This window comes from Mesoplodon densirostris, chromosome 4 (assembly GCF_025265405.1).
Source record: "Mesoplodon densirostris isolate mMesDen1 chromosome 4, mMesDen1 primary haplotype, whole genome shotgun sequence".
Taxonomy (NCBI): Eukaryota; Metazoa; Chordata; class Mammalia; order Artiodactyla; family Ziphiidae; genus Mesoplodon; species Mesoplodon densirostris.
The window spans coordinates 49,742,167-49,764,608 of record NC_082664.1 but is presented as its reverse complement, the minus strand read 5'-3'; the positions used below and the strand labels follow the sequence as shown (position 1 = coordinate 49,764,608).

Genomic DNA, 22,442 nt, shown 5'->3' with positions numbered 1-22,442 from the left:
GGCATCTAGCCTAAAGAAGAATTTTGAATATCTAAAAATTCTAAATAGCCAGGTAGTACTTCCCAGATCTTCCCAGAAGGAAATTAAAAATTTAGTTATGTTGCTGCCCTATTTTCCTTCATCAACTGTGTAAAGACAAACAATATATTATTTTGCAAACTTCTTCCTCCCTAAAATTAGAAGACCAACAGACTTACAGTGTCAAAACATCTTCTTCAGAATAAATTCCTGTGATAACGCATCCTTTTAGGTAGTTTCCTGCTTCAGTGAACTCTTCTTTTTCTATAAATACACAAACAAGTTAAAAATCTGAAACCTTTCAAGTTATGTATGCTATTCAACTGACAAACATGTTTACAGATGATAGTGCTTAATTATTAATTAATTATAAAGATGTTTAGGTGCAGACCTTACATACCTTATTGGTTCTAAAATATATCTGTGTTCTTTTTATAAAATTTGATTACTACAGAAATGTACATTGATGTAACACAACTATGGTTCTGTAAATAAATGTACTCCAAATGTACAGATTATCCTTGAACAACACGAGTTTGACCTGCGTGGGTCCACTTTATACATGAATTTTTTCAATAAATATAGTACCTGTATTTTCATTTAACAGACCTTTAAACTAACTAAGTGTGGGGAAAAGTATGTGTTCAACTGTGTTCAAGAGATCACAATATGTGGAATCAAAAGAAGTAGAGTTTGAGTCCTAATTCTATCCAAACTGAGCTTCCTGCCCTTGGGTGGGTCATTTATCAATTCCTTTATTTCTGAGGCAGAGAGAGCAGTCTGGGGATTTTCAACTGTGCAGGGGGTCAACACACCTAACCCCCTCATTTTCAAGGGTCAACTGTAATTTATAAGATTTATAGGATTCTAATCATACAGATTTAGTAAATAAATATTGGTTGCTTTTTAATCTACTCCTAAGGCAAGGTAAATGGAGACAGCTGTCCTATATGTAGCCTGGAAAGAAAAGCAGGTATGTGAAATGATACATACATTATAACCACAAAATCTAAAAGTGCTCATATGCATAGAAAAAATAGAAGACTGGAGATTCTAGTCCTCTAACAGTGTCTCTGTTAGCGTTCTATAATTATGAGGGATTTGTATCTTCTTCTTTTATTTCCTGTATTTTTTGTAATGTGTTTTTGTTACTTTTAAACCTTGATTAATTTGTGTATCAGTCTTTTCCCATTTGTTATGATATACATATTCAAAATAAGAACTATTATCTCTGTAGGTTTCTGAATACATTTTCATAAATAACAGCATATTCTGGACCTTATAACCAAGAAGCAAGTCTGAATTAAACAGTTGTAGACTAATGAGAAAAGAGCAAAGGTAGACTGATATAAATGATGTATTCTTGACAATTGAAGGCCAGATGATAGCTCAGCTCGCTGCATGAAAGGTTCATAGCAGTTGAAATAGAAAAACTATGATGGAAGAATTGAAATCATAAAGCACCTAGAGGTCTGGGTATGCTGAACCCAAAAGATCTGTACCTTAGTAGTCAGCACTATATTTGTGATGTGAGCATCAACACTGTTAACACTGGGTAACCACAAGATTGTTTTCTTTAAAAAAGATGCATACTTTCCACAAGACTGAGAAACACTGTAGGAAAGCCAGCTTACTAGAGTGGCAAAATCCACCAGCAGGCAGCATTGAGATCTCATTTATAACCATAAATTTAATGAGAAATGAGTAACCCATGAAAATATTTTCTTTAGCCTGTGCTATACCAAAGTAGAAAAGATTCATAAGAAAACTAGGCAACTAGAAAGAACTGAGTGCTGTACTTTCATTTCTAAGAGAAATTTCTCTAAATTCTGATCAATAATTGATGATTGTTATCTAAAGCAATGACATAACGGAATCTGTTTCAGCTTTCTTTGATAAGAAAATTACACTAATATTCCCATATAATTTCCTCATGAAGAAGACTCTAAACTCATGAATACGTTTCTTGCAAGCCTCTGCATGAAACCACTTGTACATAAATCCTAAGTTCCTTGGGGAATGGGAGCATTTAAGAATGTAGACCTCAGTTGCATATCCATTCCCACTAAATCAAAGTGTAAATTCTCCTTTGAATATTTGAAACAAGGCACATTCTCCTCCTTGGTGAAAACTGCATATATGTCAGAATATATGGCAACCCAAATATAAGGAAATAATCAGTTATCTAAATAAAAAGTTTTTTTAACCACTATAAATATACTTGAGGTGTAATATTAACAGTGACATACAATATTTAGTTGTTTTAACTTTAAACATATTTTAATTGCATAAAATAAATACATTAGGAGCTTCAAGATGGCGCAAGAGTAAGACGAGGAGATCACCTTCCTCCCCACAGATACACCAGAAATACATCTACATATTCAACAACCCCAACAGAACACCTACTGAACGCTGGCAGAAGACCTCAGACGTCCCAAAAGGCAAGAAACTCCCCCACGTACCTGGGTAGGGCAAAAGAGAAAAGAAAAAACAGAGACGAAAGAATAGGGACAGGACCTGCACCTCTGGGAGGGAGCTGGGAAGGAGGAAAGGTTTCTACACACTAGGAAGCCCCTTCGCGGGCAGAGACTGCAGGTGGTGGGGGGGGAAACTTTGGAGCCGCGGAGGAGAGCACAGCAACAGGGGTGCAGAGGGCAAAGTGGAGAGATTCCCGCACAGAGGATCGGTGCCGACCGGCACTCACCAGCCCGAGAGGCTCATCTGCTCACCCGCCGGGAGGGGCGTGGGCTGGGAGCTGAGGCTTGGGCTCCGGAGCTTAGATCCCAGGGAGAGGACTGGGGTTGGCTGCGTGAACACAGCCTGAAGGGGGCTAGTGAGCCACGGCTAGCCAGGAGGGAGTCTGGGAAAAGGTCTGGAACTACCTAAGAGGTAAGAGACTTTTTCTTGCCTCTTTGTTGCATGGTGTGTGAGGTGAGGGGATTAAGAGTGCCACCTAAACGAGCTCCAGAGATGGGCACGAGCCGCAGCTATCAGCATGGACCCCAGAGACGGGCATGAGACACTAGGGCTGCTGCTACAGCCACCAAGAAGCCTGTGTGCAAGCACAGGTCACTATGCACACCTCCGCTCCTGGGAGCCTGTGCAGCCCGCCACTGCCAGGGTCCCGGGATCCAGGGACAACTTCCCCGGGAGAACACATGGCACGCCTCAGGCTGGTGCAACGTCACGCCGGCCTCTGCCACCGCAGGCTCACCCAGCATCTGTACCCCTCCCTCCCCCCGGCCTGAGTGAGCCAGAGCCACCTAATCACCTGCTACTTTAAACCCGTCCTCTCTGAGTGGGAACAGAAGCTCTCAGGCGACCCACACACAGAGGCAGGGCCAAATCCAAAGCAAAACCCCAGGAGCTGTGCAAACAAAGAAGAGAAAAGGAAATCTCTCCCAGCAGCCTCAGGAGCAGAGGATTAAAGCTCCACACTCAACTTGATGTACCCTGCATCTGTGGAATACCTGAACAGACAACGAAGCATCCCAAATTGAGGAGGTGGACTTTGGGAGCGACGACATATATATATATTTTTCCCTTTTTCTCTTTTTCGTGTGGATGACAGGGTCTTGGTTCTCTTACAGGACGTCAGGCCTGTGCCTCTGAGGTGGGGAAGCCGAGTTGAGGACACTGGTCCACCAGAGGCCTCCCAGCTCCATGTAATATCAAACAGCGAAAAGCTCCAAGAGATCTCCATCTCAATGCCAAGACCCAGCTCCACTCAACGACCAGCAAGCTCCAGTGCGGGACACCCTATGACAAACAACTAGAAAGACAGGAACACAACCCCACCTATTAGCAGACAGGCTGCCTAAAATAATAATAAGGTAACAGACACCCCAAAACACAACACCACACGTGGACCTACCCACCAGAAAGACAAGACCCAGCCTCATCCACCGGAACACAAGCACTAGTCCCCTCCACCAGGAAGCCTACACAACCCACTGAACAAACCTTAGCCACTGGGAGCAGAAACCAAAAACAACAGGATCTACGAAGCTGCAGCCTGCAAAAAGGAGACCCCAAACACAGTAAGTTACGCAAAATGAGAAGACAGAGAAACAAAGAGCAGATGAAGGAACAAGGTAAAAACCCACCAGCCCAAACAAATGAAGAGGAAATAGGCAATCTACCTGAAAAAGAATGCAGAATAATGATAGTAAAGATGATCCAAAATCCTGGAAATAGGATGGAGAAAATACAAGAAATGTTTAACAAGGACCTAGAAGAACTAAGGAGCAAACAAACAATGATGAACAACACAATAAATGAAATTAAAAATTCTCTAGAAGGAATCAACAGCAGAATAACTGAGGCAGAAGAACGGATAAGTGACCTGGAAGATAAAATAGTGAAAATAATTACTGCAGAGCACAATAAAGAATGCAAAGAATTGAGGACAGTCTCAGAGACCTCAGGGACAATATTAAATACATCAACATTTGAATAATAGGCGTGCCAGAAGAAGAAGAGAAAAACAAAGGGACTGAGAAAATATTTGAAGAGATTATAGTTGAAAACTTCCCTAATATGGGAAAGGAAATAGTTAATCAAGTCCAGGAAGTGCAGAGAGTCCCATACAAGATAAATCCAAGGAGAAACACGCAAAGACACATATCAATCAAATTATCAAAAACTAAATACAAAGAAAACATATTAAAAGCAGCAAGGGAAAAACAACAACTAACATACAAGGGAACCCCCATAAGGTTAATAGCAGATTCTTCAGCAGAAACTCTGAAAGCCAGAAGGGAATGGCAGGACATAATCAATGTGATGAAAGGGAAAAACCTGCAACCAAGATTATTCTACCCATCAAGGATCTCATTCACATTTGACAGAGAAATAAAAACCTTTAGAGACGATCAAAAGTTAAGAGAATTCACCACCACCAAACCAGCTTTACAACAAATGCTAAAGGAACTTCTCTATGCAGGAAACACAAGAGAAGGAAAAGACCTACAAAAACAAACCCAAGACAGATACACCAGAAATACAGCTACACGTGGAACAACTCCTACAGAACACCTACTGAACACTGGCAGGAGACCTCAGACCTCCCAAAAGGCAAGAAACTCCCCACGTACCTGGGTACGGCAAAGCGGAGAGATTCCCACACAGAGGATCGGTGCCGACCGGCACTCACCAGCCCGAGAGGCTTGTCTGCTTGCCCGCCAGGGCGGGAGGTGCTGGAAGCTGAGGCTCGGGCTTCGGTCAGAGCGCAGGGAGAGGACTGAGGCTGGCGGCGAGAACTCAGCCTGAAGGGGGCTAATGCGCCACAGCTAGCCGGGAGGGAGTCCGGGAAAACTCTGGAGCTGCTGAAGAGGCAAGAGACTTTTTCTTCCCTCTTGGTTTCCTGGTGCGCAAGGAGAGGGGATTAAGAGCGCTGCTTAAAGGAGCTCCACAGACGGGCGCGAGCCGCGGCTGAAAGCACGGAGCCCAGAGACGGGCGTGGGACTCTGGGGCTGCTGCTGCCGCCGCCAAGAGGGCTCTGTGCGAGCGCAGGTCACTGTCCACGCCGCCCTTCTGGGAGCCTGTGCAGCCCGTAACGGCCGGGGTCCCGGGATCCAGGGATGGCTTCCCTGGGAGAACGCATGGCGCGCCTCAGGCTGGTGCAACATCACGCCGGCCTCTGCCGCTGCAGGCTCGCCCCGCACTCCGTGCCCCTCCATCCCCCCCGGCCTGAGTGAGCCAAGGTCCCCGAAGCGGCTGCTCCTTTAACCCTGTCCTGTCTGAGTGAAGAACAGACACCCTCCGGCGACCTACATGCAGAGGCGGGGCCAAATCCAAAGCTGAGACCAGGGAGCTGTGAGAACAAAGAAGAGAAAGGGAAATCTCTCCCAGCAGCCTCAGAGGCAGTGGATTAAAGCTCCACAATCAACTTGATGTACCCTGCATCTGTGGAATACATGAATAGACAATAAATCATCCCAAATTGAGGAGCCGTGTGGATGAAAGGTTCTTGGCACTGCAGCCAGGAGTCAGTGCTGTGCCTCTGAGGTGGGACAGCCAACTTCAGGACACTGGTCCACAAGAGACCTCCCAGCTCCACATAATATCAAACGGCAAAAAACTTCCAGAGATCTCCATCTCAACACCAACACCCAGCTTCACTCAACAACCAGCAACCTACAGTGCTGGACACACTATGCCAAACAACTAGCAAGACAGGAACACAATGCCACCCATTAGCAGAGAGGCTGCCTAAAATCATAAAAAATCCGCAGACACCCCAAAACACAAAACCAGACGTGGACCTGCCCACCAGAAAGACAAGATCGAGCCTCATCCACCAGAACACAGGCACTAGTCCCCTCCACCAGGAAGCCTACACAACCCACTAAACCAACCTTAGCCACTGGGGACAGACACCAAAAACAACGGGAACTACGAACCTGCAGCCTGCAAAAAGGAGACCCCAAACACAGTAAGATAAGCAAAATGAGAAGACAGAAAAACACACAGCAGGTGAAGGAGCAAGATAAAAACCCACCAGACCTAACAAATGAAGACGTAATAGGCAGTCTACCTGAAAAAGAATTCAGAATAATGATAGTAAAGCTGATCCAAGATTCTATTTCCAAGATCCAAAATCTTGGAAATAGAATAGACAAAATGCAAGAAACAGTTAACAAGGACCTAGAAGAACTCAAGATGAATCAAGCATTGATTAAAAACACAATAAATGAAATGAAAAATACTCTAGATGGGATCAATAGCAGAATAACTGAGGCAGAAGAACGGATAAGTGAGGTGGAAGATAAAATAGTGGAAATAACTGATGCAGAGCAAAATAAAGAAAAAAGAATGAAAAGAACAGAGGACAGTCTCACAGACCTCTGGGACAACATTAAATGCACCAACATTCGAATTATAGGGGTTCCAGAAGAAGAAGAGAAAAAGAAAGTGACTGAGAAAATATTTGAAGAGATTATAGTTGAAAACTTCCCTAATATGGGAAAGGAAATAGTTAATCAAGTCCAGGAGGCACAGAGAGTCCCATACAGAATAAATCCAAGGAGAAATACGCCAAGACACATATTAATCAAACTGTCAAAAATTAAACACAAAGAAATCATATTAAAAGCAGCAAGGCAAAAACAACAAATAACACACAAGGGAATCCCCATCAAGATAACAGCTGATCTCTAAGCAGAAACTCTACAAGCCAGAAGGGACTGGCAGGACATAATTAAAGTGATGAAGGAGAAAAACCTGCAACCAAGATTACTCTACCCAGCAAGGATCTCATTCAGACTTGATGGAGAAATTAAAACCTTTACAGACAAGCAAAAGCTGAGAGAGTTCAGCACCACCAAACCAGCTTTACAACAAATGCTAAAGGAACTTCTCTAGGCAAGAAACACAAGAGAAGGAAAAGACCTACAATAACGAACCCAAAACAATTAAGAAAATGGGAATAGGAACATACATATCAATAATTACCTTAAATGTAAATGGACTAAATGCTCCCACCAAAAGACACAGATTGGCTGAATGGATACAAAAACAAGACCCATATATATGCTGTCTACAAGAGACCCACTTCAGACCTAGAGACACATACAGACTGAAAGTAAGGGGATGGAAAAAGATATTCCATGCAAATGGAAACCAAAAGAAAGCTGGAGTAGCAATTCTCATATCAGACAAAATAGACTTTAAAATAAAGACTACTAGAAGAGACAAAGAAGGACACTACATAATGATAAAAGGATCAATCCAAGAAGAAGATATAACAATTGTAAATATTTATGCACCCAACATAGGAGCACCTCAATACATAAGGCAAATACTAAGAGCCATAAAAGGGGAAATCGACACTAACACAATCATAGTAGGGGACTTTAACAGCCCACTTTCACCAATGGACAGATCATCCAAAATGAAAATAAATAAGGAAACACAAGCTTTAAATGATACATTAAACAAGATGGACTTAATTGATATTTATAGGACATTCCATCCAAAAACAACAGAATACACATTTTTCTCAAGTGCTCATGGAACATTCTCCAGGATAGATCATATCTTGGGTCACAAATCAAGCCTTGGTAAATTTAAGAAAATTGAAATTGTATCAAGTATCTTTTCTGACCACAATGCTATGAGACTAGACATCAATTACAGGAAAAGATCTGTAAAAAATAGAAACACATGGAGGCTAAACAATATGCTACTCAATAACGAAGTGATCACTGAAGAAATCAAAGAGGAAATTAAAAAATACCTAGAAACAAATGACAATGGAGACACGACGACCCAAAACCTATGGGATGCAGCAAAGCAGTTCTAAGGGGGAAGTTTCAAGCAATACAATCCCACCTTAAGAAACAGGAAACATCTCGAGCAAACAACCTAACCTTGCACCTAAAGCAATTAGAGAAAGAAGAACAAAAACACCCCAAAGTTAGCAGAAGGAAAGAAATCATTAAGATCAGATCAGAAATAAATGAAAAAGAAATGAAGCAAATGATAGCAAAGATCAATAAGACTAAAAGCTGGTTCTTTGAGAAGATAAACAAAATAGACAAACCATTAGCCAGACTCATCAAGAAAAAAAGGGAGAAGACTCAAATCAATAGAATTAGAAATGAAAAAGGAGAAGTAACAACGGACACTGCAGAAATACAAAAGATCATGAGAGACTACTACAAGCAACTCTATGCCAATAAAATGGACAACCTGGAAGAAATGGACAAATTCTTAGAAATGCACAACCTGCCAAGACTGAATCAGGAAGAAATAGAAAATATGAATAGACCAATCACAAGCACTGAAATTGAAACTGTGATTAAAAATCTTCCAACAAACAAAAGCCCCAGACCAGATGGCTTCACAGGCGAATTCTATCAAACATTTAGGGAAGAGCTAACACCCATCCTTCTCAAACTCTTCCAAACAATTTCAGAGGAAGGAACACTCCCAAACTCATTCTATAAGGCCACCATCACCTTGATACCAAAACCAGGCAAGGATGTCACAAAGAAAGAAAACTACAGGCCAATATCACTGATGAACATAGATGCAAAAATCCTCAACAAAATACTAGCAAACAGAATCCAACAGCACATTAAAAGGATCATACACCATGATCAAGTGGGGTTTATTCCAGGAATGCAAGGATTCTTCAGTATACGCAAATCAATCAATGTGATACACCATATTAACAAGTTGAAGGAGAAAAACCATGTGATCATCTCAATAGATGCAGAGAAAGCTTTCGACAAAATTCAACACCCATTTATGATAAAAACCCTGCAGAAAGTAGGCATAGAGGGAACTTTCCTCAACATAATAAAGGCCATATATGACAAACCCACAGCCAACATTGTCCTCAATGGTGAAAAACTGAAACCATTTCCACTAAGATCAGGAACAAGACAAGGCTGCCCACTCTCACCACTCTTATTCAACTTAGTTTTGGAAGTTTTAGCCACAGCAATCAGAGAAGAAAAGGAAATAAAAGGAATCCAAATTGGAAAAGAAGAAGTAAAGCTGTCACTGTTTGCAGATGACATGATACTATACATAGAGAATCCTAAAGATGCTACCAGAAAACTACTAGAGCTAATCAATGAATTTGGTAAAGTAGCAGGATACAAAATTAATGCACAGAAATCTCTGGCATTCCTGTACACTAATGATGAAAAATCTGAAAATGAAATCAAGAAAACACTCCCATTTACCATTGCAACAAAAAGAATAAGATATCTAGGAATAAACCTACCTAAGGAGACAAAAGACCTGTATGCAGAAAATTATAAGACACTGATGAAAGAAATTAAAGATGATACAAATAGATGGAGAGATATACCATGCTCCTGGATTGGAAGAATCAATATTGTGAAAATGACTCTACTACCCAAAGCAATCTACAGATTCAATGCAATCCCTATCAAACTACCACTGGCATTTTTCACAGAACTAGAACAAAAAATTTCAAAATTTGTTTGGAAAAACAAAAGACCCTGAATAGCCAAAGCAATCTTGAGAACGAAAAACGGAGCTGGAGGAATCAGGCTCCCTGACTTCAGACTATACTACAAAGCTACAGTAATGAAGACAGTGTGGTACTGGCACAAAAACAGAAAGATAGATCAATGGAACAGGATAGAAAGCCCAGAGATAAACCCACGCACATATGGTCAACTTATCTTTGATAAAGGAGGCAGGAATGTACAGTGGAGAAAGGACAGCCTCTTCATTAAGTGGTGCTGGGAAAACTGGACAGGGACATGTAAAAGTATGAGATTAGATCATTCCCTAACACCATACACAAAAATAAGCTCAAAATGGATTAAAGACCTAAATGGAAGGCCAGAAACTATCAAACTCTTAGAGGAAAACATAGGCAGAACACTCTATGACATAAATCACAGCAAGATCCTTATGGACCCACCTCTAGAGAAATGGAAATAAAAACAAAGATAAACAAATGGGACCTAATGAAACTTCAAAGCTTTTGCACAGCAAAGGAAACCATAAAGAAGACCAAAAGACAACCCTCAGAATGGGAGAAAATATTTGCAAATGCAGCAACTGACAAAGGATTAATCTCCAAAATTTATAAACAGCTCATGCAGCTCAATAGCAAAAAAACAAACAACCCAATCCAAAAATGGGCAGAAGACTTAAATAGGCATTTCTCCAAAGAAGATATACAGACTGCCAACAAACACATGAAAGAATGCTCAACATCATTAATCATTAGAGAAATGCAAATCAAAACTACAATGAGATATCATCTCACACCAGTCAGAATGGCCATCATCAAGAAATCTAGAAACAATAAATGCTGGAGAGGGTGTGGAGAAAAGGGAACACTCTTGCACTGCTGGTGGGAATGTGAATTGGTACAGCCACTATGGAGAACAGTATGGAGGTTCCTTAAAAAACTAAAAATAGAACTACCATATGATCCAGCAATCCCACTACTAGGCATATACCCTGAGAAAACCATAATTCAAAAAGAGACATGTACCAAAATGTTCATTGCAGCTCTATTCACAATAGCCCGGAGCTGGAAACAACCTAAGTGTCCATCATCGGATGAATGGATAAAGAAGATGTGGCACATATATACAATGGAATATTACTCAGCCATCAAAAGAAACGAAACTGAGCTATTTGTAATGAGGTGGATAGACCTAGAGTCTGTCATACAGAGTGAAGTAAGTCAGAAAGAGAAAGACAAATACCGTATGCTAACACATATATATGGAATTTAAAAAAAATGTCATGAAGAACCTAGGGGTAAAACGGGAATAAAGACACAGACCTACTTGAGAATGGACTTGAGGATATGGGGAGGGGGAAGGGTAAGCTGTGACAAAACGAAAGAGCAGCACGGACATATATACACTACCAAACGTAAGGTAGATAGATAGTGGGAAGCAGCCGCAGAGCACAGGGAGATCAGCTCGGTGCTTTGTGACCGCCTGGAGGAGTGGGATGGGGAGGGTGGGAGGGAGGGAGATGCATGAGGGAAGGGATGTGGGAACAGAAGTATATGTATGACTGATTCACTTTGTTACAAAGCAGAAACTAATAAAAAAATTAAAAAATTTTTAAAAAGAGGCTTAGAAACAATCAATCCAGTAAAATAATTAAAAAGCATCATATCCAGATTACATCATTCTGGCACACCAGACCACCTTTATATACTTTAACATTATGCTTTTGACTTCTGTTGAGAGATAACTACATGTAAATTTTATCATTTTATTTGTACAGAAATATGATCAAGTACACTGTTCCTTATATTGATCTCTAAATAAAATATACATGTATATATACATATGTGAAAAATTCCTCTAAGCATGTACAATCAGAGAAATAGTTTCTCTATGGGTGACTCAGCACCGTAACTTCTAGTTTGCCATTTATTGTATAATGATAATAAATTGGCAAAAATTTCATCTTTGTTTCTATTTGCTACCAGATTGCTCAGGGTTAAGTTTTATGATCAACTGCAGTGTTTCTAGGTATTCTACATAATTATCCCCTACTTTTATTGCTTAACTCTTATCCTTGTTTTAATGATTTTATTGTATTTGTGCTTTCTATTATATGAAGACTAATTCTTTTTGGAAGGAGGCCCAGTGTAAATAATAAACAAGAACTTCAGGACACCAGGCACTTGAGGTAGGTAGAAAACAAAGTCAACTGTGGGTGCAAAAACAAGAGAAAGGGAAAGCCGGAGTAAAACACAGAGTCATTTACTTCATGATTTTTCATAGAGAGAATACAAATTTAAAAGTTATGCCCTCTGGATTTTGCTTTCTAAGATGGTAAGCCACATTGCACACATTAACATTCCTTTTATTTCTTTCTAGTGAGTTCTTTTGGCTTTTATTTTTTTAAATTTTGAAGACAAAGTAGAAGGGGAAAATTACTATACAGCAATTTGTAGAAAGCAAAATTTAATAAGTACTTAATAGTATCTACTAAATACAATTATAATGCTAGACTTTGGGGATGTTCTTCCCATACAAATATCCTTAAGATATTTCATTCAGAATTTGAAATTCATCTTAAATAAAAGAAAAATAAGAAGGAGGGAAGCTTGCTACATAAATGGAAAGAGTTAGCATGAGATTGCCAACTAAAAATTGTTACTTGCCATCTGCCTCTGCAAGGATGAGGTCACTAGCCACTGCTATCACCAACCTTCAACACACCCTGAAAGGAGTTCAGGGTGAGATCAGTAATGAAGCACTCTGTGCTCTGGGAAAAACTGGCAGAACAGGCCTTCAGATAGCCAGCTATTTTCAGATTTTATGGGCCCAGTTTCTTGCATCTTCTCATATCTAGAAAAGCAGCACTAAAATCATTAACAGAGACATCTGCTCCTTGTGACTAGCAACAACCTTCTTGTGACTAGCAGCAATCTGCCAAAATATGTGCTTGACTGCATGTATCCCCTTCACCACAGTTACGTATGTACTGACTACCTCTTTGGAGCAGTTCCTCAGAGCTATCTGAGATGCTGTCTCCCAGGCAATAGTCCTCATTTTGCCTCAAATAAAGCTTAACTCACAACTCTCATGCACTTTTTTTCAGTCGACGTGATGAGGAAAACACTAAGGGTTTTGCTACCCAGGTTTTGGAGAAGTCATCCATCTCCAAAGCCAAGATAATAACATTCTAAGTAATACCACTGGTCAGAAAAAATGCCCTGTGTACTCTTTCTTTAAAACTTACTGAAAGACACAGTCCTATGAAGGACAGAAAAAATAAATAAATAAAGAATAGGAGTTTAAGAATAGAGAAGTTGAAATATTAAAAGAACACTATAGACAATGATACTATGTAAAAAAAAAAAGTAAAACTAATTGCTGTAAGCACTGTATCAAAGCTGAAAGCAAAAATATTAATTTGAAATTAAATATAAGATGAATTCGTTTTCTTAGTTCAGTCTCCCAAGGCAATGGAAATGAAAGCAAAAATAAACAAATGGGACCTAATCAAACTTACAAGCTTCTATACAGCAAAGGAAACCATAAACAAAACAAAAAGACAACCTACAGACTGGGAGAAAATATTTGCAAATGATGTGACCGACAAGGGCTTAATTTCAAAAATATACAAACAGCTCACACAGCTCAATAACAAAAAAAGCAAAAAACCCAATCAAAAAATGGGCAGAAGACCTAAATAGACACTTCTCCAAAGAAGACATACAGATGACCAACAGAGACATGAAAAGATACTCATCATCACTAATTATTAGAGAAATGCAAATCAAAACTACAATGAGGTACCACCTCACACCAGTCAGAATGGCCATCATTAAAAAGTCTAAAAATAATAAACGTTGGAGAGGGTGTTGAGAAAAGGGAACCCTCTTAGACTGTTGGTGGGAATGTAAATTGGTGCAGCCATTATGGAAAACAGTATGGAGGTTGCTCAAGAAACTAAAAATAGAGTTGCAATATGATCCAGCAATCCTACTCCCGGGCATATACCCAGACATAACTATAATTCGAAAAGATACAAGCACCCCTATGTTCACAGCAGCACTATTCACAATAGCCAAGACATGGAAACAACCTAAATGTCCACTGAAGGATGAATGGAGGAAGAAGGAGTGAGATAGATAGATAGATAGATAGATACACACACACACACACACACACACAATGGAACACTACTCAGCCATTAAAAAGCATGAAAAAATGCATTTGTAGCAAGATGGATGGACCTAGAGATTATCATACTAAGCAAAGTCAGTCAGAAGGCGAAAGACAAATACCATATGATATCACTTATATGTGGAATCTAAAATACAACACAAATGAACATATCTATGAAACAGAAACAGACTCACAGACATGGAGAACAGACTTGTGGTTGCCAAGTGGGGGAGGAGTGTGTGGGAAGGAAGGATTGGGAGTTTGGGATTAACAGGAACAAACTATTATATATAGGATGGATAAAAAACAAGGTCCTACTGTATAGCACAGGGAACTATATTCAATATCGTGTAATAAACCATAATGGAAAAGAATATGAAAAAGAATATATATGTATTACTGAGTCACTTTGCTGTACAGCTGAAATTAACACAACATTGTAAATCAACTATACGTCAATAAAATAATTTTTAACATCTTTATTGCAATATAATTGCTTTACAATGTTGTGTTGGTTTCTGCTGTATAACAAAGTGAATCAGCTATATGTATATGTATGTCCCATATTGCTTCACTCTTGCATCTCCCTCCCACCCTCCTTATACCATCCCTCTAGGTGGTCACAAATCACTGAGCTGATCTCCCTGTGCAATGCAGCTGCTTCCCACTAGCTATCTATTTTACATTTGGTAGTGTATGTAGTCAATGCTACTCTCTTAACTTTGTCCCAGTTTACACTTCCCCCTCCCCGTGTCCTCAAGACCTTTCTCTACAGCTGTCTTTATTCCTGTCCTGCCCCTAGGTTCATCAGAACCATTTTTTTCTTAGATTCCATATATATGTGTTAGCATACAGTATTTGTTTCTCTTTCTGACTTACTTCACTCTGTATGACAGACTCTAGGACCATCCACCTCACTACAAATAACTCAATTTCCTTTCTGTTTATGGCTGAGTAATATTCCACTGTATATATGTGCCACATCTTCTTTATCCATTCATCTGTCAATAGACACTTAGGTTGCTTCCATGTCCTGGCTATCGTAAATAGTGCTGCAATGAACACTGTGGTACATGACTCTTTTTGGATTATGGTTTTCTTGGTATATGCCAAGTAGTGGGATTGCTGGGTCATATGGTAGTTCTATTTTTAGTTTTTAAAGAAAGCTCCATACTGTTCTCCATAGTGGCTGTATCAATTTACATTCCCACCAACACTGCAAGAGGGTTCCCTTTTCTCCACACCCTATGCGGCATTTATTGTTTGTAGATTTTTTTGATGATGTCCATTCTGACTGGTGTGAGGTGATACCTCATTGTAGTTTTGATTTGCATTTCTCTAATGATTAGTGATGTTGAGCATCCTTTCATCTGTTCATTGGCAATCTGTATATCTTCTTTGGAGAAATGTCTATTTAGGTCCTCTGCCCATTTTTTGATTGGGTTGTTTGTTTCTTTGAGATTGAGCTGCATTAGTTGCGTGTATATTTTGGAGATTAATCCTTTGTCAGTTGCTTCATTTGCAAATATTTTCTCCCATTATAAGGGTTGTCTTTTCATCTTTTTTATGGTTTCCTTTGCTGTGAAGAAGATTTTAAGTTTCATTAGGTGCCATTTGTTTATGTTTGTTTTTATATCCATTTCTCTAGGAGGTGGGGCAAAAAGGATCTTGCTGTGATTTATGTCATAGAGTGTTCTGCCTATGTTTTCCTCTAAGAGTTTTATAGCGTCTGGCCTTACATTTAGGTGTTTAATCCATTTTGAGTTTATTTTTGTGTATGGTGTTAGGGAGTGTTCTAATTTCATTTTTTACAGGTAGCTGTCCAGCTTTCCCAGCACTACTTCTTGAAGAGGCTGCCTGTTCTCCATTATACACTCTTGCCTCCTTTATCAAAGATAAGATGACCATATGTGCATCGGTTTATCTCAGGGCTTTCTATCCTGTTCCATTGATCTATATTTCTGTTCTTGTGCTGTCTTGATTACTGTAGCTTTGTAGTATAGTTTGAAGTCAGGGAGCCTGATTCCTCCAGCTCCTTTTTTCTTTCTCAAGACTGTTTTGGGAGCGACCTTCAAGATGGCAGAGAGTAAGACATGGAGATCACCTTCCTCCCCACAAATACATCTACATGTGGAACAACTGCTACAGAACACCTACTGCATGCTGGTAGAAGACCTCAGACTTCCCAAAAGGCAAGAAACTCCCCACGTACCTGGGTAGGGCAAAAGAAAACAGAAAACACAGAGACAAAAGAATAGGGACAGGACCTGCACCTCTGGGAGGGAGCTGTGAAGGAGGAAAAGTTTCCAAACACTAGGAAGCCCCTTCACAGGCAGAGATGGGTGGTGGGCTGGGGGGAAGCTTCAGAGCCATGGAGGAGAGCACAGCAATACGGGTGCAGAGGGCAAAGTGGAGAGATCTCCACACAGAGGATTGTGCCTATCAGCACTCACCAGCCTGAAAGGCTTGTCTGCTCATCCGCCGAGACGGGTGGGGGCTAGGAGCTGAGGCTCAGGCTTCGAAGTTCCGATCCCAGGGGGAGGACTGGGGTTGACTTCGTGAACACAGCCTGAAGGGGGCTAGTGCACCACAGCTAGCCCAAAGGGAGTCTCAGGAAATGTCTAGAACTGCCTAAGAGGCAAGAGACCATTGTTCCATCAGAGACCCCCTGGCTCAATATAATATTAAATGGCAAAAGCTCTCCCAGTGATCTTGATCTCAGTGCTAACACCCAGCACCATTCAACGACGAGCAAGCTATAGTGCTGGACACCCTATGCCAAACAACTAGCAAGACAGGAACACAATCCCACCCATTAGCAGAGAGGCTACCTAAAATCATAATAAGGTCACAGACACCCCAAAACACACCACTGGACATAGTTGTGCCCACCAGAAAGACAAGGTCCAGCCTCATCCACCAAAGCACATGCACTAGTCCGCTTCACCAGGAAGCCTACACAACCCACTAAACCAACCTTAGTCACTAGGGGTAGACACCAAAAACAACGGGATCGACAAATCTGCAGCCTGAGAAAAGGAGACCCCAAACACAGTAAGTTAAGCAAACTGAGAAGACAGAAAAATACACAGAAGATGAAGAAGGAAGGTAAAAACCGACCAGGGCAAACAAATGAAGAGGAAATAGGCAGTCTACCTGAAAAAGAATTCAGAATAATGATAGTAAAGGTGATCCAAAATCTTGGAAATAGAATGGAAAAAATACAAGAAACATTTAACAAGGACCTAGAAGAACTAAAGAGCAAACAAACAATGACGAACAACACAATAAATGAAATTAAAAATTCTCTAGATGGAATTAATAGCAGAATAACTGAGAGAGAAGAACGGGTAAGTGACCTGGAAGATAAAATAGTGGAAATAACTACTGCAGAGCAGAATAAAGAATGAAAAGAACTGATGACAGTCTCAGAGACCTCTGGGATAACATTAAATGCACCAACATTCGAATTATAGGGGCCCCAGAAGAAGAAGAGAAAAAGAGAGGGGCTGAGAAAATATTTGAAGAGATGATAGTTGAAAACTTCCCTAATATGGGAAAGGAAATAGTTAATCAAGTCCAGGAAGCACAGAGAGTCCCATACAGGATAAATCCAAGGAGAAACATGCCAAGACACATATTAATCAAACTATCAAAACTTAAATACAAAGAAAACATATTAAAAGCAGCAGGGGAAAAACAGCAAATAACATACAGAGAATCCCCATAAGGTTAACAGCTGATCTTTCAGCAGAAACTCTGCAAGCCAGAACTGAGTGGCAGGACATATTTAAAGTGATGAAAGGGAAAAACTTACAACCACGATTACTCTACCCAGAAAGGATCTCATTCAGATTCGATGGAGAAATTAAAAACTTTACAGACAAGCAAAAGCTAAGAGAATTCAGCACCACCAAACCAGCTTTACAAAAAATGATAAAGGAACTTCTTTAGGCAGGAAACACAAGAGAAGGAAAACACCTACAATAACAAATGCAAAACAATAAAGAAAACGGTAATAGGAACATATATATAGATAATTACCTTAAGTGTAAATGGATTAAATGCTCCAACCAAAAGACATACATGGCTGAATGGATACAAAAACAAAACCCATATATATGCTGTCTACAAGAGACCCACTTCAGACCTAGGGATACATACAGACTGAAAGTGAGGGGATGGAAAAAGATATTCCATGCAAATGGATACCAAAGGAAAGCTGGAGTAGCAATTCTCATATCAGACAAAATAGACTTTAAAATAAAGACTACTAGAAGAGACAAAGAAGGACACTACATAATGATAAAGGGATCAATCCAAGAAGAAGATATAACAATTGTAAATATTTATGCACCCAACATAGGAGCACCTCAATACATAAGGCAAATGCTAACAGCCATAAAAGGGGAAATTGACAGTAACACAATCATAGTACGGGACCTTAACAGCCCACTTTCACCAATGGACAGATCATCCAAAATGAAAATAAATAAGGAAACACAAGCTTTAAGTGATACATTAAACAAGATGGACTTAATTGATATTTATAGGACATTCCATCCAAAAACAACAGAATACACTTTCTTCTCAAGTGCTCATGGAACATTCTCCAGGATAGATCATATCTTGGGTCGCAAATCAAGCCTCAGTAAATTTAAGAAAACTGAAATCGTATCAGGTATCTTTTCCAACCATAACGCTATGAGACTAGATATCAATTACAGGAAAAAATCTGTAAACATTACAAACACATGGAGGCTAAACAATACACTAAATAACCAAGAGATTACTGAAGAAATCAAAGAGGAAATCAAAAAATACCTAGAAAAAAATGCCAGTGAAAAAACGACAACCCCGGGCCTCCCTGGTGGTGCAGTGCTTAAGAGTCCGCCTGCCGATGCAGGGGATACGGGTTCGTGCCCCGGTCTGGGAGGATCCCATATGCCGCGGAGCGGCTGGGCCCATGAGCCATGGCCGCTGGGCCTGCGCATCCGGAGCCTGTGCTCCGCAACGGGAGAGGCCACAACAGTGAGAGGCCCGCATACCGCAAAAAGAAAAGAAAAAAAAAACCGACAACCCAAAACGTATGGGATGCAGCAAAATCAGTTCTATAAGAGGGAAGTATAGAGCAATACAGTTGTACCTCAAGAAACAACTCAAGTAAACAACCTAACCTTATACCTAAAGCAATTAGAGAAAGAAGAACAAAACAACCTCAAAGTTAGCAGAAGGAAAGAAATAATAAAGATGAGATCAGAAATAAATGAAAAAGAAATGAAGGAAACAATAGCAAAGATCAATAAAAGTAAAAGCTAGTTCTTTGAGAAGATAAACAAGATTGATAAACCATTAGCCAGACTCATGAAGAAAAAAAGGGAGAAGACTCAAATTAATAGAATTAGAAGTGAAAATGGAGAAGTAACAACTGACACTGCAGAAATACAAAGGATCATGAGAGATTACTACAAGCAACTGTATGTCAATAAAAGGGACAATCTGGAAGAAATGGACAAATTCTTAGAAAAGCACAACCTTCTGAGAGCGAACCAGTAAGAAATAGAAAATATAAACAGACCAATCACAAGCACTGAAATTTAGACTGTGATTAAAAATCTTCCAAAAAACAAAAGTTCAGGACCAGATGGCTTCACAGGCGAATTCTATCAAACATTTAGAGAAGAGCTAACACCTATCCTTCTCAAACTCTTCCAAAATATAGCAGAGTGAGGAACACTTCCAAACTCATTCTACGAGGCCACCATCACCATCAAACCAGACAAAGATGTCAAAAAGAAAGAAAACTACAGGCCAATACCACTGATGAACATAGATGAAAAAATCCTCAACAAAGTACTAGCAAACAGAATCCAACAGCACATTAAAAGGATCATACACCATGATCAAGTGCGTTAATCCCAGGAATGCAAGGATTCTTCAATATACGCAAATCAATCAATGTGATACACCATATTAACAAACTGAAGAATAAAAACCATATGATCATCTCAATAGATGCAGAAAAAGCTTTCGAGAAAATTCAACACCCATTTATGATAAAAACCCTCCAGAAAGTAGGCATAGAGGGAACTTACCTCACCATAATAAAGGCCATATATGACATATATGACATATATGACAAACCCACAGCCAACATCATTCTCAATGGTGAAAAACTGAACCCATTTCCTCTAAGGTCAGGAACAAGACAAGGTTATCCACTCTCACCACTCTTATTCAACATAGTTTTGGAAGTTTTAGCCACAGCAATTAGAGAAGAAAAAGAAATAAAAGGAATCCAAATCGGAAAAGAGGAAGTAAAGCTGTCACTGTTTGCAGATGAGATGATACTGTACATAGGGAATCCTAAAATCTACAAAAAGATTCATAAATAAAAATATTCTTTCCATATAGCAAAAAGAAAAAAGGGAAACAAAAATATTATTTGTTGGCAAATAGTTAAATAAATTATGGTATATTCATCCAATCAAATATTATATGTTTTGAAGCCATGATGTTTTTGAAGAATATTAACCACATGAAAAAAGTCACCCACTTAATGTTAAATAAAAACAGCAGATACTAACCTAAATACATAGTACTAGCCCAATTACATTAAAATGTATATAAATATGCAATATATCGGTACACAGAAAAACAGGGAAGGAATTACATTAAAGTTCAACAACTCTAAATAATTACAGATTTTTATTTTTTTCTTCAAAATTTCCTGTATTTTCAAAATTCTCTAATTGAATTCTCTATAATTTAAAAAGATATTCTTTCAAAAAAAAACCTAGTAAACGAGTCTTTAGTTATATATTATATAATTCAAATGTTCAATTGCACTTACCTGTTGTCATAGTTGGACTAAACAGCCCCAGTACTGACACGCTAGAATAGGAGATCAGGTCTTTATGTAATTTCCCACTTAAATATTCTTCTGCTTCTTGGACAGATGTAATGTTCACTGGGCATGAAATCCTGTTGCTGGATGAATATTTAACTATATTCAAAATTAATTATTAAAGATACTTTTCTTCTTGTAAAAAAATAATAAAATATACTGAACGTAGCATATTCCACAGGATAAGCATCTGACAAAATAAAGACAATTAAATACTATTCTAAACAAAAAATCAGCCTCATTAAACAAAATTTCTATCTCCCTAAAGGTGATGGAATGTAGTAGATAGGCTCTGCTCATTAGTGTTTTCCCTGTGATCTCAATTCATACCTCCTCAACCTATCCAAAGTGTGTCAGCAAAGTATGGGAATTAGAACTTTTATAGACCTAACATTTTAAAAACCTTAGGGTGAAGCTGAATACTTACAGCTGGATAAATTTTAGGAGATCTTCAGTTCCTAGCATACCAGCATAAGATACCGGGTTCTCGCCTTCCTTGTACATCTTTACAACAGGAAATTCAGTAACATTTTGCTTGGCACATACATGAGACCAATCTGCACAGTTTACTCTAGTAAGCAGCATAGTAGAGGTGCCTAAATAAAAGGAAAACGCACATTTTACAAATGTTAATGTAGAAAACTCATTTGTTGAGAATTGTCAATATTTTTTATATCCCATTCTTTTATTTAGTGCTTATTGGAGTATGGCTTCACACTACAGTGTCAGTTTCTGTTGCACAACAAAGCCAATCAGCCATATGCATACACGTCCCCATATCTCCTCCCTCTTGAGCCTCCCTCCCACCCTTCTAGGTCATCGCAAACCACCGAGCTGATCTGTGCTATGTTGCTGCTTCCCACCAGCCAACTATTTTATATCCGGTAGTGTATTTATGTTGATGTTACTCTCACTTTGCCCCAGCTTCACCCTCCCACTCCATGTCCACAAGTCCATTTTCTATGTCCACCTCTTTATTCCTGCCCTGCAACTATGTTCATCAGTACCATTTTTTTGGGTGGGGAGGGGGATTCCATATATATGTGGTAGCATATAGTATTTTTTTCTTACTTCACTCTGTATGACAGACTCTAGGTCCATCCACCTCACTACAAATAACTCAATTTTGTTCCTTTTTATGGCTGAGTAATATTCCATTGTATATATGTGTCACATCTTCTTTATCCATTCATCTGTTGATGGACACTTAGGTTGCTTCCATGGCCTGGCTATTGTAAATAGAGCTGCAATGAACACTGTGGTACATGACTCTTTTTGAATTATGGTTTTCTCAGGGTATATGCCCAGTAGTGGGATTGCTGGGTCGTATGGTAGTTCTATGTTTAGTTTTTTAAGGAACCTCCATA

The 22,442-nt window shown here is 39.4% G+C and overlaps 1 protein-coding gene across 5 annotated transcripts in view; it reads right to left on the bottom strand.

Moving 5' to 3' along the window:
* Window positions 1–22,442, bottom strand: part of TXNDC16 (thioredoxin domain containing 16) — a 116,340-nt gene that overhangs the window by 16,327 nt on the left and 77,571 nt on the right. For all 5 annotated transcript variants that reach the window (XM_060098110.1, XM_060098108.1, XM_060098111.1 and 2 more), the window contains 3 exons: window positions 21,503–21,671; window positions 21,022–21,158; window positions 198–282 (listed from right to left, as the gene is read on the bottom strand). In XM_060098110.1, coding sequence (XP_059954093.1) covers window positions 198–282; window positions 21,022–21,158; window positions 21,503–21,671 — 391 coding nt within the window. The remainder of the gene's footprint in view (window positions 1–197; window positions 283–21,021; window positions 21,159–21,502; window positions 21,672–22,442) is intronic.